The sequence below is a fragment of the Molossus molossus genome, unplaced genomic scaffold, assembly GCF_014108415.1.
Source record: "Molossus molossus isolate mMolMol1 unplaced genomic scaffold, mMolMol1.p scaffold_m16_p_10, whole genome shotgun sequence".
NCBI classification, from domain to species: Eukaryota; Metazoa; Chordata; class Mammalia; order Chiroptera; family Molossidae; genus Molossus; species Molossus molossus.
This window is the reverse complement of record NW_023425345.1, coordinates 44,644,946-44,660,885: the sequence shown is the minus strand read 5'-3', so window position 1 is coordinate 44,660,885 and position 15,940 is coordinate 44,644,946. Positions and strand designations below refer to the sequence as shown.

Sequence of the window (15,940 nt, the reverse complement as noted above, 5' to 3'; positions counted from 1 at the left end):
AAAACATTGATTATTTAGCTTTATAATTCAGGTTTAGTGCTATTGTCATTGAACACTGGTATTTTCTGTATTATATAAAATATTAAAATTCAAATAATTATAAGCATTTGGCAAAAGCAGAAGAGAAAAGAAACCTGCCATATTTTAAAAGCTGCAATTTTGGAAAAGCTTTAACTTAATAGTTCTATCACTGTTTTCCTTGCCCCAAACTTTATCCAGGTTATGGAAGTATGAATCTAATTGATACAGAAATGGCAACTGTTGCACAGAACTGGGAAAAAAAACTAGTCTTAAATCAGTTTAATTGGCCTCTTACTGAATGTAACAATTCTTATGGAAATCATAGTGCCCTATTTCAGACACAACCACCAGTTTATGCAGTTATCAATATCCCCAAATAAGAAACTATTTACAGCCCCACTTAACTATTGTGTAAAGTTATGAATAAAATATTTTTATGACTATAGATTTTGCATTTTTGTTTACAACTAATAAAGTGTTTTATGTTATATTTAAAAATCAAACCTAGAAACCACACAGTACTTCTTAAATTCTCCTAGGGTCTCCTGCTTTTTCTTAGCCATTTGCTTAATATTATAGCCACCTGTAGGAGACTTCTGCAATATCAATGAACTTAACAACATAACTTGGATACAAAATATCACATAAAGACATCATGATAGCATTTCAAGAAAAAAATAAAACTATAGACCCTGACAAGTTGTGATATATGGTGGTTTCATGTGATAATGTAATTTTCTGTTTAATTGCAGTACTTTTTACAGGCACAATGGTACTGTCTTTTTTGTAAGATGCTAGTTGTGGAATACAGTTAATTGCATACAGTAAAAGTCTGTGATTAAAACATTTATATACCTCATTCTTTAGTGTTGTTAAATGAAAAATTAAAATTTGTTTTTATTATAAGATACATTCCGTGGAACTGCAACTAACTGGTTATGTTCTTTTAAAACGAAGTTTTTGTTTTATTTTTTAAAATGTGTTTCAAATGTTTTTTAATATACTTATTTTTAGAATAGCAAAAATTACAAATAAGAGTAATAGGGAAAATATACTAAAATTTAAGTTTAAACTATACTTCAGAGGTACTGGGTCTTCTGATGATGCTCAAATACTTTCAGGATGTATTTTCAGTGGGCTGCGAAAGAGAAAAAAATCTGAGAGAAGGTGGGATTTTACCTGAATGGGGGGCATGGTCATCTTTCTATATTGGTAGGGAGATAATACAGCCTGGAAATTAGGAGTACTAACTGCTGTCTGAATCCCTGTTGTAGAACCTAAGTGAGCTTGAGAAAGTTCATTAAGGTAACTTCCCATCTGTTAAACAAGGTGATGATAATCATATCTAACTCATGGGGTCATTGGGAGGATTAAATGTCAATTCATATAAAAATTCTTAACAATTACCTGACACATACTGGATCTCAGTAAATGTGAGCCTTTACTATCTTTTTTTTTTTTTTTTTAATCCTCACCCAAGGATATTTTTCCATTTTTTGTACAGATAGAGTGGGAGGGAGAGAGAGGAAGGGAGAGAGAGTGAGAAACATCGACGTGAAGGGACACATTGAGTGGCTGCCACCCGCACGACCAACCAGGGCCGGGGACAAACTGCAACCGAAGTACGTGCCCTTAGCGGGAACCGAACCCGGGTCTCTCCGGACCGCAGGCCGACGCTCTAACCGCTGAGCCCAACCGGCCAGGGCTACTATCTTAATTAGTAAAAATACAAAATAATTTTTTGTGGCAAAAATCATTTCTGTGCCCTTTTGGATGACTGAAAGGAATGGTGTTCTATAGGTTAAACTGAATTTTTTTCATCAGATATTTGCTCTGATCCCAGACCAGTCATCTTTCCATAATGAAAGAACCCGATGGTATGCACTATGAGACAGGAGAAATGAACTGAGTTGGTTAGTTTAAAATTTTGTTTTCCTTTCATTAATCATAATTATCTTCACCTGCCTTCATTTCACCCTACCTCACACACTTTCAAATGAAGAAGCAGATCTGAATCCCATAAACACTTACATCTAATACTAAAATATGCAAAAAAGATTCAGAACTTGGGCTTAGGGTACATATTTTAGATCTGTTTCATCAATTTACCCTGTGATTTTATCAGTGGATTCTTTTAACCAAATTCTAGACAAAAATTTGGATGCTTTTCAGAGTTTATTACCTTATTTTGATATAAGTAAGAGTGATGGTATTATTTGAGGCATACAAGAATACATGCTCTGAAAGCCTTTTGTATTACAAAGTAGAAATAATTGACTTAAAGGTTTTATTTTTATTAAATGCTTTCCTAAAATTATAGTGATGATAGTAAACAACGTGAAAACATTAAAAGAAGAAAAAAACTTGTTTTTCTAAGTTGATTGCATATTTATTACCTTTCTTTTACATAAAAATCCTTATTGCTTAAAAAAATGTTTCTGCATTTTATATGCATTAATGCTAAATGGTCTAGAAGTTTTAGTTTCCACCTAGGCCCTATATTACTTATTTTCTTGGTCTGTAACTTACTTCTTTTCTGGAATCTTTTAAGACCTGATGTAGGAACTGTGAAATTGACAACAATTTCTGTACTGTACTTTGAAAATTAAGAGAAAAAAGAAAAGTTTGTGTAAGGATAAGGATAATCATAAAATAATACTTTGACCTTATTAGCATTGGCCCCATCCTCCCCCTTAACCATAGGCACCTTCAGTTGTCTGGAACAATGAATGTAGAAAAAATTGAGCAGAATCAAGAGACAAGGAAGGTTGCAGAATATACGATGTGACGGATCATTTTGTGAAAGCAAAAGGAAAAGAATACCCTCAATGGCTATTGATGAAAAGTAAGCCCTGCTAATATCAAAGGCAAGGAAGAATAGGAATGGGAAAAAATAAGGGAAGAGGGGGGAAAACAAAGCACAAATAGTAGAAATTAGAAAATGGGGCATTGGGGTGCAATCTGGATGATTAGGAAAAATCACTAGGAGCGGAGAGAGAACAAATGGAACTTAGAGCTTGTTTGTCTCAGAATATTTGAAAAACATTTCTATGATAAAGTCATGACTCGGTTATTAAAGTTTCAGTTGTGTTTAGTAGACTTGTTACTAGGGCAGCAGTATGTAGTAACTTGAGAACGATTTTCTTCAAAACCAGTTCATTTTTAAAAGCAGCCATAGAGAAGTTTTACTTTGAATTATATGACTACTTTCCTGAATGCACATCTCCACTAACCCAGGTAATTTAAACTTTTTTTTTAATCCTCGCCCGAGGATATTTTTCTATTTATCTTCAGATAAAGTGGGGGAGGAGGGAGAGAAACATCCACGTGAGAGGGACACATCGATTGGGTACCTCCCACATGTCCCCCCACCAGGCCCTGGGATGAACCACAACAGAGGTACATTCCCTTGACCGAAATCGAACCTGCGGGCCAACGATGCTCTAACCACTGAGAAAACCAGCCAGGGCAAATGTTTTTAATGTGGCATTCTATTTAGCCAATGCAGATATTTCTGCCATTATGGAATAGGCCAGTTCTGGAGTATATGAAATGCTGTGATAAGACCAGATACTTCTATGGAAAAATCAAGAATAGCTCTGAAAGTTCTCAGTGGTGTGGGATGTTTCATGTTCTGAAATCATCTGCTGGTGATCCCTGCCCCACCATCAGTAGGAGTTGTAGACTGTAGTAGCTGTTTTACCATTGCAATACTTTCAGTATTTTCCTGATTTAAGTTTTCTTTATATCATTCAACTCTGGACATTTATTGCGTATATTTTGTATACTAGGCACTGGGTTAGGGATTGGTTACGAAGAGGACAAAGATGTGTAGCACTCATATCTTAGAGGAGAGATCTGCAAATTATTTCAATGCCATCACTGCAACAATAAAAGTATGTGCACGTATAGAAGTAGCAGAGAGGTGGGTGTGCTTGTCACAATTTTGTTTCTAGAAAATTCCTCTTGGCCTAAATATCCACTGCAAGTTCACACTGAAAATATTTGGATCTCATCTTGATAGTTGCAGCTGGTAATGGTGGGTGTAACAAGTAGTTTTAGCCAGCACCATTTCATTATTCCAGCTTGGATTTTTCAAAAGTTTAAAACTTTTTAAGCCATGTAATGTGAAATTATTCATCATTTTCCCATACTAATTTTTAAGAATCAATAAACAGCTGAACGGGGTTTGCTATTTCCTTTTTGTGAAAGATTATTGAGGGAACATTACGTCACTCAATCTAAATGAGAAATTGTATTCAGACCTGTTTCAGGAAAAGCTTTACTTCTGAGAAATCAATCTGCCTTTTTCTTATAGACAATAAAAATTATTAATGGATTGTCCTCAGTTTTTGTTTTAGCTGTGAGAAATCTCAAATTAAAATTAAACTTTTAATAATTATGTAGGACTCAATTGTTTGCATATCTATATTCTAACTTGTTAGTTTTCTAGATTCCGATTTTTGCCTACTTACGTTTTTCCTTGTGTCCTTATGAAGTTTCTCAAGTTTCTTCTGTAAACAAGGCTCAATAGTAATACTTTTTTAAAAAAGATAACTGCTTTATTTTAAGGTGTAAGGATAAGCCCCAACAGGAACTTTCGGGGGCAAGAAGCCAGTAAAGTGGTGCCTCTCCAGCTGGAATTTCTGATGAGTGGAAATAATATACGAGTTTGGCAGGTCTTGAGATTACACCTCGGTTTAGATCTGCTGACCTACTTAGAAAGTAGGGATTGGGGATGAAAGTTACCATACCATCTTTATGCTTCCATTTACTCTTTTATCAAGAGAATAAGTAAAACTGGGTACCAAGATTTATTAAGTTAGACTTTTCAATATGTACTATTTTCACAATCCTCTTTTAATTTATAGTGATAATAGCAATGAATGAACCTGTGTTTACTTTGGAGTCTGTAAGATTGAGAAGAGTTGGGATACTGTTTAAAACTAGTTTGGGAGAAGAAAACTCCTAAAGGAGAAAATGGCAGTGGAAGCATTTTTTTTTTTAAAAAAAAAGAGTAGTCTGAATTCAAGAGCAGAATGACCTGGCCTTAGACATAAGAGGTAGTTTTTGATTTTTAATAGGAGTAAATAACAACAACAACAAACAAGCTTGTGTTTCCAGTACAGGACAAGATAAATAATTTAAGGGACACTTAAATTTTTACTTTATTAAAAATAAAATATGGAAATGTAGGGAAAAAATCAATGTAGTGATGTAAGTTCTGTATAGAAAGGAATATGGGTAGCTGTAAGAGTTCTGATGTTTTTAACTGAGTACTGGACTTCTGAAGTGTGATGGTATTAGATTTCTTGATTATTTTCAGTCTTTGATTTTTTTGGTAACCTGGGTTAGGAGAATTTGTGCATGTGATTTTTAATTCTCATTTTCCCATGTCTAAATTTCCTTGCAAATCTAGCTTTTAATTTTACTGACAGCACTTGTTTATAATTATAATAGATTATAATCTATTGTAATAATGGGAATGAAGATTGAACCACGGAGAAATACAGGGATAGTTCACAGGATAGTCCTTACGCCCTTTCCTACTCTAACTCCTCCGTACTCTCTCCCTTACGGATAGAAATGCCAGCTAAATTCTGGGGTCATATAGGAGCTAAGGTGTCCTATTCACTGGGTTTCTACTACCACTTTTTCCAATCTCGTGGCCTATAGCTGAGTTTTTTACTCTTTCATTCTATTCTCAACCCTCCCTTTTTCCCACATTTACTGGTCTGAAGGAACTCTTAAAATGAAATACTGTTTGTTTAAACTGAGTCCATTATTTTCCAACCTTTTCCTTCAGTCCAACAGTCTCTAGGAAATGGACTGTGGAAAATGAAGAAATTTCACTAGAGCCTACTGGAGGAGAGAATAATTTTTACTTTCAGTCTGAGATTCTGATTCTTTGTGCTCTGTATTTCTGAGGTTGTAAATTTTATTTGTTTTAACCCTCAAGATCAGTCTAAGAGGTTTTCATGTAACATTAATTTTTTTCTTTTTTTAAATTTGCATTACTCAGTTTAGCATTTATTTGTTCAAAGTGAGATAGTATGGTATAATGGAAAAAACAAATATGGACATTGTACCCTCAAAGATTTTCATTCAAATTATAGATCTTCATTACTTGTGATGTGGTTAATAAACTTCTCTGAATTTCTGGTTCCTTGTTATTTAAAAGAATAAAATATCTCCTACTTCATATAAATGTCATAAGGATTAAATTAGATTATGCATAGACCGTTATAAAGTGGAAGTTATGTAAAAATGTTTTTGAACTTTACTCTGAAAAGGTATAGACTTTACCTTTTTTCCAATAGGATGTCTTTTTTTAAGAATCAAGTACTCAATGTAGCCAGGGGTGGGAAGGAAATACTGAGCAGGATCCCAAGTCTAGTCTAGAGTGACTTAGAGAAGACATAAAAAATAAAAACACATTAACTGAATGTCTGTTATATACCCAACATGTACTGGGAGCTATAAGAAAAATCAAGATTAATCTTTTGAATATAACATTCTTGAGATTTGGATCTGACAGTTTTCCAGGTCATGGAAAAGATAGCTAGCTCCATAATTTAAACAACAGATATGCTGTTTTTAAATTTCTTTTTGTCTGCCTAAATTAATATTTTTGACAGGATGAAAGGAAGATCAAAATTGATAATAAATGTGGATATAGCCAGCCTGTCATTAGAGAACTAAGAGGGTGGTCTAGATATGAAAAAAATAGATTTAGGAATATGTATATACTTATAGTAAATGAATAAAATACCTAACTACTATGACATTAAAATATTTTAAATCATTGAAAATAATTTAAAATTAATTTTAGGAATATGAAAATGTAATGTGAATCCTAAAAATGATGAGATGATCACACAGCTCCTTATACTCCAAGATAACCACTTAAGACAGTGTGTGAGTAATACAAAAATCATTTCTATTTTTGGAATACCTTATATACTTTTTCAACAGAATTTCCTTTTTAATTACAGGATTAAAAGGAACCTAAAGGGATGATATGGTCCAGGACCCTGATGTCAAGTAAATGGATGATTATTCTTCTGGATATGATCTTCCCATAAATTGTTGCAGAAATGAAAACTGCCATTCCAGTATTTTAACAATCTGTGGGTCATTAAATTATTCTTTATTTTTACAACATTTAATTTTTTAAATAAAGAACAGTTATAGTTAGCATCTCTTTATATTAAATATCCTTTATTTGAGTACTAACTCTTACTCTAATTTCTTGGTACATATCCTTTAATTTTCTCTCTCAAAATCTATTTTCCTTTCTTATAAATGCTTTTATTATTGCTCTGTATCTCCTTGTGTTGATCTTTATTTCTCTAAGAATTGTAAGGTGTAGTGGAAGGATTAAGTTAATATTGTCGTCGTTTTATCTGCCTGTCTCCCCTTTGAGGGCAGTTCACTCTAGCCCCGTGTCTGGCATGTAGAATATATATTCAATAAATGTTTATTGGATGAATAAGTGTATGTTTTCATTCTATTCACACATCTTGACAGAATGCTAGTTTTTCTTTTTCTTTTAGTCAGGTAAGGCAAGACATTTTATTTTTAGAGAGGAGGAAACAGGCTTAAATTTGTTCAGTGACATCTCCATGGTCTCAGAGCCAGCACTTTTTTGGTGTAGGAATTACAAATGGAGAACTATTGTTAAATTACCTAGCACTTTTCCACCTATTTCTCATGGCCAACCTCTTCAAAGCTCCAAATACAATTTGAACAGTTTAACAGCCTGATTTTTTTCTCCCTGAAGTGTGTGTGTATGCGTGTGTTTAAAGCTTTCTTTCCCTCACATTTTGGTACTGTAGCTGCTTTCCGGCTCCAGTCTCAATCTCTGTTCCAGCCAGAATCTGCTACCTAAAAGGCAAATGTGATCATGTTACTTCCTAATTAAAAAAAAAACAAAAACCTTTCAGTAGTTCACCATTATCTGTTAGATTAAATTCAAACTCCTTGGTATACTAAACAAGGCACTCAAGTATCTGGCTCTTTAAACTTCTAGTCTTATCGCTGATCATATTCTTTCTTGCATTCATTTAGCTGGTGGTATCAAACTTCTCGCAGTTCCCTAAACAAGAGCCTATTTCATTAATTCCTCCAGCCTGGAATTAATTCCCTTAACACCAGCCTCCCCGCCCCCAATCCTCCCTAAGACTCTAGGGCCACCTTTGCTATGAAATTTCTCTTGATCACACCTACCGTAGGACTGATTGCTCCTTTGTGTGTGTACCCACACCTTTACAGGCTTACACCCTGATGTCTGTATTGCACCTACAAGTATCCACTGTCGCACCCCACACTCCCACAAGGCGTCTTTATACCCCAATGTACTCATACAGTACTTGGCATGTAGTGACGCTCTGTAAATGTTCAATAAGTGAATGGAGTGAAAAAAGAGGAAGAAATGCATAGCTGAAGAGAAAGCTCTGTAGGGAGAATAATAAATTATTTTGGACATGCAAATGAGTTGTGAGGAGGGTCAAAAAGAAGTAAAGGGGAGGACCTCAGCTTTATGGGCACTTACAGCCTCCTTGGGAGGCAAAATAAGCGTTCCCAACAGTATTACAAGGCAATTGGATATCTGGGTGAAGTGGCTCTAACAGTATTACGCAAACTTAGAGGCTGGGGGAAGTCCCTTCTGAGGATGTTGGAGCTGAAAAATGGCTTTATTATGTGCTAAGTGAAAGGCATTTTGTGTGCGTTAAGCAATTCAATCTTTACAGCCATCCCACGATGAAGATAGTCTCTCCATTTAGAGACGAAGAAACATGCTCAGAGACTTTAGGTTGCTCAACGTAACAAACTACCAATTAGAAGAGCCGTCATTTGAATTTGGGTCAGCTACTTCCAACATCTATTCATTTCGCTACAAGTCTGTGCAATGCAGAGCCCGGGACTCCGGGGTGAGCGTCCCCGCCGAGACCCCGCGGGACCCACGTCCCTCACGCCGGGAGCCGAGCCCGGCGCGCCCAGCCCTCTCGCGCTCAGTGCGCCGGCGCGTCCAGCCGCGACCCGCCCTCCGTCAGGGGTGCGCGCGGCGGTGGCGGCGGCAGAGCGGGCGGGCTCGGGGCCCCGGCGGAGGAGGGACTTGTAGCGCCCGCGGCTGCGCGGTGCTGCTCCCTCTCCTGTAGTTCGCCTGGGCGGGCGCGGCGGCGGCGGTGGGGCCGGCACGATGCGGCGCTACCTGCGCATCGTGGTGCTGTGCCTGGCCTGCGGCTTCTGCTCGCTCCTCTACGCCTTCAGCCAGCTCGCCGTGTCCCTGGAGGAAGGAGCGGGCGGCGGTGGTAGGAAGCCGCAGGCCGGAGTGGCTTCCTGGATCGCGGGCGGCGGACGCGGCGCCGCAAGAGGGGCGGGCAGCGCGGCCACCGCGGCCACCGCAGCGCATCCCGGCGGGGCGGACAGGTACGGCCGTTTCCTGTGTGGCCGGAGCCCGGGCGGGGGCGGGGGGCGAGCGGGCGCGGGGACGCGGGGACGCGGGGCTCGGCCTGCCGGGCTGCTCGCCGCTCTGCCCCGCGCCTCCCGCTTCTGTGCTGTGGTCTCTGACCCCGTCCCTCTTTCCCTCCTTCCCCTCCACCCGGGGGGAGCCCGGCGCTGCTCCCGCCGCAGAGCGCCCCGCGCTTTTGTGTTTGCCTTCTGACCCATGCCTTATTCGCGCTTTGAAGTAGAAGAAATTAATTTTCAACTTTTAATTGGCAGTAGATTTTTTTTTAAAGGATTCTCTGAAAAATCAGAGGTGCCGCACAAAAGCTTTCTTGCTGTCTGACTAGTCGGAATTCCCTCTTGTTTCCATGTTGAGATATTTAAACATTAGACTGGCGCCCTCGTTCAATCTTTTTTTTTTTAACCTCCTCCTGAATGGGACATCTAATTGTAGTGTGTTAACGCTTACATATGTCATTATTCGTTGTTTGGTTAAACCTGGACAGAGCATTTTTGCCGATTGTGAATTTTTCTTTAGGAAACAATCTGTTCAGAAACTTACAGCAAGTTAAGGAAGATTAGCAATACTTAACATGCTCACGTCTTTTGTGAGATGGGATAGAGGGACCCCGCTTTTGAAATTGATGTTTAAAAAGCACCAGAATGACTTAAGTGGATTTACACAAATCACTGCCAGAGTTGGGATCGACTTGCTATGTAAATGGACAAAAGAATGCAACGCGTTATGAATGCTTAACAAAATCCGAGCGTTTCCACTTCCTTGCGATAGATTCTTCTCTTTGGGGGCACCTCTCCGGGAACGACCAGAGTGTTCCCTTTGTGAGAGGCAAGGGATATCGAAAGTATGGGTTTGGAAGCAGGAGTGAGCCCAGTGAGATGTGGGCTGTTTCACATTCTTTTGAGAGTTGATGGTCATTCCCAAAATGAAAGGGGATGTTTGGGCAGAGGAACATGGAAATTGTCATATTTTTACCCTGTGAATTGATTACAGTCAGGCGAATTCCTAGGACATCAGCACTCTGTTCATAAAAGCAGAACTATTTCCTGAGCCAGGTTTGTAAACTCTCAGTTATCTGTCCTAGAAGAGGCCTTGACTTGAAGACCAGGATGAGCTCATGAAAAATACTTAATGAAAAGCAGCAGTTTATGTTACTGTGAAGCATTGTAAATCGTGGGAAAGAAATTAGTTTTGTATTGGCTAGAACTATAAAGAAGCAACATTTTAATCAAAACATTGAATGAAATTGTACTATGGTATTAGCATTTTAGTTTGATAGAGTAACATTCATTTTTAGCGCTTTGTCTCACATACTTTATTTTGTGACATTTTTATAAATTGTATTTGCTTGATCAGTTCATTTGAATAAAACATCTTTATTTGCCATTTAGAAAGTAAGCACCTTCGTTTCATTTATTTATTTTTTGCATTTATCTTTTTAGATAGAGTGGGAGGGAGAGAGGAAGGAAGAGAGAAAGAGAAACATCAACATGAGAGAGACACATCGACTAGTTGCCACCCACACAACCCCATAAGGGGCTGGGGACAAACTGTAACCGAGGTATGTGCCCTTAGTGGGAACCGAACCCGGGACTCTCTGGTCTGAGGGCTGACGCTCTAACCACTGAGCAAAACTGGCCAGGGCAGCACCTTTATTTTAATAAATATTTAATAGAGCCATTACTGAAATCTTAAGTTTGATGTGTCAGAATAGAGTCAACTAAGTCAACACGTAAGACTATACTTTCAGGGATCATTTCTGTGGTTCGTTAAAAGTCAACACATTACAGGTCCTCTGAGCAACATAACTCCTTGTTTTATTTTTTGTTCCTTTGTTGATTTTCGAGAGAGAGAAACATCGATGAGAGAACATGGATTGGCCGCCTCCTGCATGCCCCCCACTGGGAATTGGGCCCACAACCTGGGCATGTGTCCTGACCAGGAATCGAACTGGCGACCTCTTGGTGCATGGGTGGACTGTCCACCAGTGAGCCACACTGGCCGGGCATAACTCCTCATTTTAAATGGGGCAGACATCTAAGTTAAAACTAAAGGTGTAACTTTAAAAAACTAAAGTCTTTGTAAAACTCGTGAAGTACATTTCACTAATGTGCCTGTACAAGAAATTTGGGTGGAGGAACAACATGGGAAAGCTGTATTGTCATGTTTTTACCCTATGATTTGATTAAGGTCAGGAGAATTCCTAAGACATCAGGACTCTTTTAATTTTAGAAGTTATCATTTATAACATCTTTTTAGATTTCTCATAGACTTCAGGCAACATTTTTGGCTACCGTGGGATATGGAGTAGGTATCCTTAACTTCTCTTCCTGTGTTTAAATCATTTGACCAAGGTTTATAGGACATCACCAGGATTAAAAACTGTTTATCCTTTGCTTGCTCTTCAAGTGCTCTTTCTATAAAGCTGCTGTGATAAGAATCTAGTCTGGAGTATGGGCCTTTGAGGCAAACAGCATCTTCCTTTTTTCTGTAGAACCTGATTATCAGTGCATTCTTACTTTTTTTTTTTTTTTTGAGGCCGTCTTACTTAGAAGATTAAGACTATTTTTCTTTTAATGCATGGGATTTAGGATTATACCCAGCAATTTCCATTAGTCAGCTCTTACAGAAAATATTAGTTGCATGGAATTCCATGGCCAGAAAAATTTGGAAAGGTCCTTCCAAGTTTTCAGAGTAAAAACTCTAAAATGATAGGGACAGTTTTTGTGTGAAATCTATTACTAATTAGTTCATTCTGTTTGATTTCATTATTTTGGTATTTAGAAAATGCACAGGTCTTAGAGTCAGAGAAGATTGTGCTCTCATCCTGGCTCTGTTTGCTGTGAAACCTTGACCACCTCTCTGCTTCAGTTTTCTCACCTGAGCAAAACATATTTATAGGCTTATATGGATTCCTGAAAGGAACAACATTAAAGGAAAAATGCCCAGGCATCTCCAGAAACCTCAAGGACTAGGGACACTCATTCTCTTCCACGGTAGACAGGCCTGGTTCATGGAGTGCTCCTTGCAATGTCTCTTCTCTAATCTCAAACAGAAAATTCCAGGGAAAGGCATTCATTGGTCTTGCTTTCATCACATGTCCTTCGTGGAGTAAGTCATTATGGCCTGGAATGAAGACCTCTGCCTGGCTCTGTCATTTGCACATCCCTGTGGTGGAGATAATAACAGGATTGGTGTTGGAGAGGAGTAGTGCCTCAAAGGAGGGGAATGCTGGTATGCAGTGGTTCTTCCTCATAGAGAAATTTTTAAGTTATTCAGCATGAGACAAAATGCCAGTATTAAGGTATTCGATCTAAAACAGTTATTATTGCCAGGACTCAGCAGTTCTACAAAGGAGTTATATATCATTTTGTGACTTTAGCTACTCAGAGTGATTAAATTCTCACATTTCATTGATGAATTTTGACAGTGATTACCAGGCTCTCATCTTGTTGTGGCCACATAGCATATTGGTCATGGGGAATCAACAAACACTAAGCATTTCAGTGATCCTATTTCTGGACTGTCCATGCCCTTTTGTGTACTGATTTTCACACAGGGAAGTCGTCACTTTGTGCTCCTTTTCAGACCTGGTTAGGCCATCAAGTTGTTATTTCTGCTGGATCCTGTGAACACTAGTAGGTTACACTGAGAACATAGAGTGGAAAGAATAAGGGTTTGGAAGACACAGATTTCAGCTTTGCCACTTACTGGCCATACTAACCTTGAACACATTTCCTCATGAGATAAAAGTACCTATGATATTGGGTTGTTTGTGAGAATTGAAATGAAATAGCTTATATAGACTACTAAGTATGGTGCTTGGCATAATAACATTATAGCTAATATGGTGATGATTTTGATCATTTAAATTCTGAGGGACCCCCCCCCCCTTCGCCAATTTTGAACTTTGGGAAAAATTCTGTGCTCAGGCCCCAGTCCAGACCTGCTAAACCTGAATGCCTGGCAGTGAGGTTCAGGTTATTGTTATAAAACCAACGACTGACAACCACTGTTTTAACTGAGAATGGTTTCACCACTATTTTCACCCTACTGTTTTTAGTGGTGAACCAGTGAAGAAGGTTGAATTACTGAAGTCACCTTAATCTCTGCTTTTTAAAAAAATGTTTTTATTGATTTAAATTTTTTTTTCTTCATTGATTTTTAGAGAGAAAGGAAGGGAAGAGGGAGAGAGAGAGAGAGAAACATTGATAAGAGAGAACATCGATTGGCTGCCTCCTGCATGCCCCCAACTGGTGATTGAGCCTACAACCTGGGCATGTGCCCTGACCAGGAATCAAACTAGTGACCTCTTGGTGCATGGGTCACACTAGCCGGGCTGTTTTTATTGATTTTAGAGAGAGAGGAAGGGAGAGGAGGAGAGAGAAACATCGATGTGAGAGAGAAACATTAATCGGCTGCCTCCTGCCTTGACTGGGAATTAAATCCATGACTGGCCAGAGTAATCTCTGCTTAAAAAAATTATTTTTTTTCAATTACAGTTGACATATATTATTATTTTACATTAGTTTCAGGTCTACCACATAATGGTTAGACACTTATATAATTTATGAAGTGATGCCCTGATAAGTCTGTTACTCTCCTGGCACCATACATAGTTATTACAATATTTTGACTATAGTTCTTCGCTTTGTTAATACAGAGGCATCTTATATAAAACCAGTTCTCTGCACCTTGTTATTTCAGTTCAGTGAAGATCATACTTCACATAGATGTAAAGTGCTTAGCACAAACCTGGCTAATAATTAATTAAAATATTGTCTGTGCTTTTGGAGTGGAAAGTGATTAGGTTAATGAGAAAAAGTGTGCTTTTGATTTAGAAATCCTATTTTAAAACAGTAAGATTATTATTATCAGTCATACATGTTGGAAGTACTTCCCCCTATGTTAGATTACATTTTTTTAGTTTGTATTCTAATGTGGAGCTTAAAATTCTTATGTATTCAGATAGGCATTTTTTCCCTTTATTATAGTTTTTACTTTTGTCATTCATAGAAGTTTCTAACCTTAGGGTTTTTTTGCCCCCCGTTTTTTAACATTTAAATCTTTAATCCAGTTTCTTTGTGTGTATATTTGTTTTTGTTTTTGTTTTTTATGGTGGGGTGTGTATATAGTGTGATGCTAACCTATTTTTGAAATGATTATATAATATTAATATAATATGTTTAGTGTCATTTGTCTGCAAGTCCTTTTCCCACTTCCTAAATAGTCATGAGATTAGATATTTAAGAAAAAAGAAGCTAGAAATTAATTGAAGTTGTCTGGAGACAATTTTTAGTTGAAAATGTGTGACCCAGCTCTGATCTTCAAATAATGGTGCTGTGTCAGTGTCATGGGCATGGTCACCTTCTCTGGGGCCGGAAGCACCTTGGTTTCTCTCGCACAGCCACAGTGCAGGTATCCTCATGCAGCTGCACTGTCGGCTGTGGCACTTCCTCAGGCTTCCAAGTTCTGCTGGATATGCCTGAACTTATCCCTGGCGCTGTAAGTTGTGCATGGTTTTCACTAAAGCCTCATGGACATTTTGATATGAAAAATACCTTTTTTCAGTTTAATTTAAAAGTATATAAAAGACCTTATCAGATTTTAAACTTTAAGTTTGAGAACTGATATTATGGTGGGCAGTGTGTTAAATGTTCACTTTAATCTAGAGCATGAAATGTCTCAATTTTTGAAACATTTTTCAAGTACTGAAATTTTAGGGAATATAATTTTGGCCAGTTTTAAAAAAAACTTTTGAAATATAAGTTCACAGGAAGTTGCTGAGATACCCCATGTTCACTCAGTCTCCCTCAGTAGTAAAATCTTACATGAGCATAGTGCAATATCACTATATCCGGAATACATATGTATCAATATAGTACAATATTATAACCCCAGAATTTGACAACATGCAACCCAGAGATCAGTTTTCAGATATTGCCAGTTTTGTAGTGCACTCATTTGTGTAGTGTTATGCAATTTTATGACAGATGTGAATTCATGTAACTACACCACAATCAGGATACAGAACTGCTTTATTACCACAAAAATCCTTTGTGTTACCCCTGCTGTAACACAAAGCCATCTAGAGCTAGAAACTTTAAACCATATGAAAATTGAGGATGAGCCACAGTCAAGTTTTATTTCAGTTTGATCCAGAATGAAAAAACTGCGTTTATGGACTTGTCTGATTTTGGATGTCACTATTTATTAAAGACATATTCACTTAGCTTAGCTTACAATTTTACCTTATTAAAAGTATTTAATAGAGTTCCTACCTCTTTGAATGCTATATATCTAACATTCTATTTCTAATTGTTTTAAGGAATAAAAGCAAAAACAATTAATAACCAGAACTTGGATAACTACCTTTACTTTTCCAGTATTTTTAAACTTTATTATTTTTTCTGGCCTGAAAGTACAAGTGTTATCTGTCTTCAGGTTAGT

At 37.7% G+C, this 15,940-nt stretch overlaps 1 protein-coding gene across 2 annotated transcripts in view; it reads left to right on the top strand.

The window, feature by feature from the left end:
* Window positions 1-9,037: 9,037 nt before the first annotated feature.
* Window positions 9,038-15,940, top strand: part of GXYLT1 (glucoside xylosyltransferase 1) — a 50,069-nt gene continuing 43,166 nt past the window's right edge. Inside the window, exon 1 of one of the 2 annotated variants that reach the window (XM_036250666.1) lies at window positions 9,038-9,453. In XM_036250666.1, the coding sequence (XP_036106559.1) occupies window positions 9,224-9,453 (230 nt within the window). In that variant the 5' untranslated portion in view covers window positions 9,038-9,223. The remainder of the gene's footprint in view (window positions 9,454-15,940) is intronic. The other variant, XM_036250667.1, reaches the window with a different exon arrangement.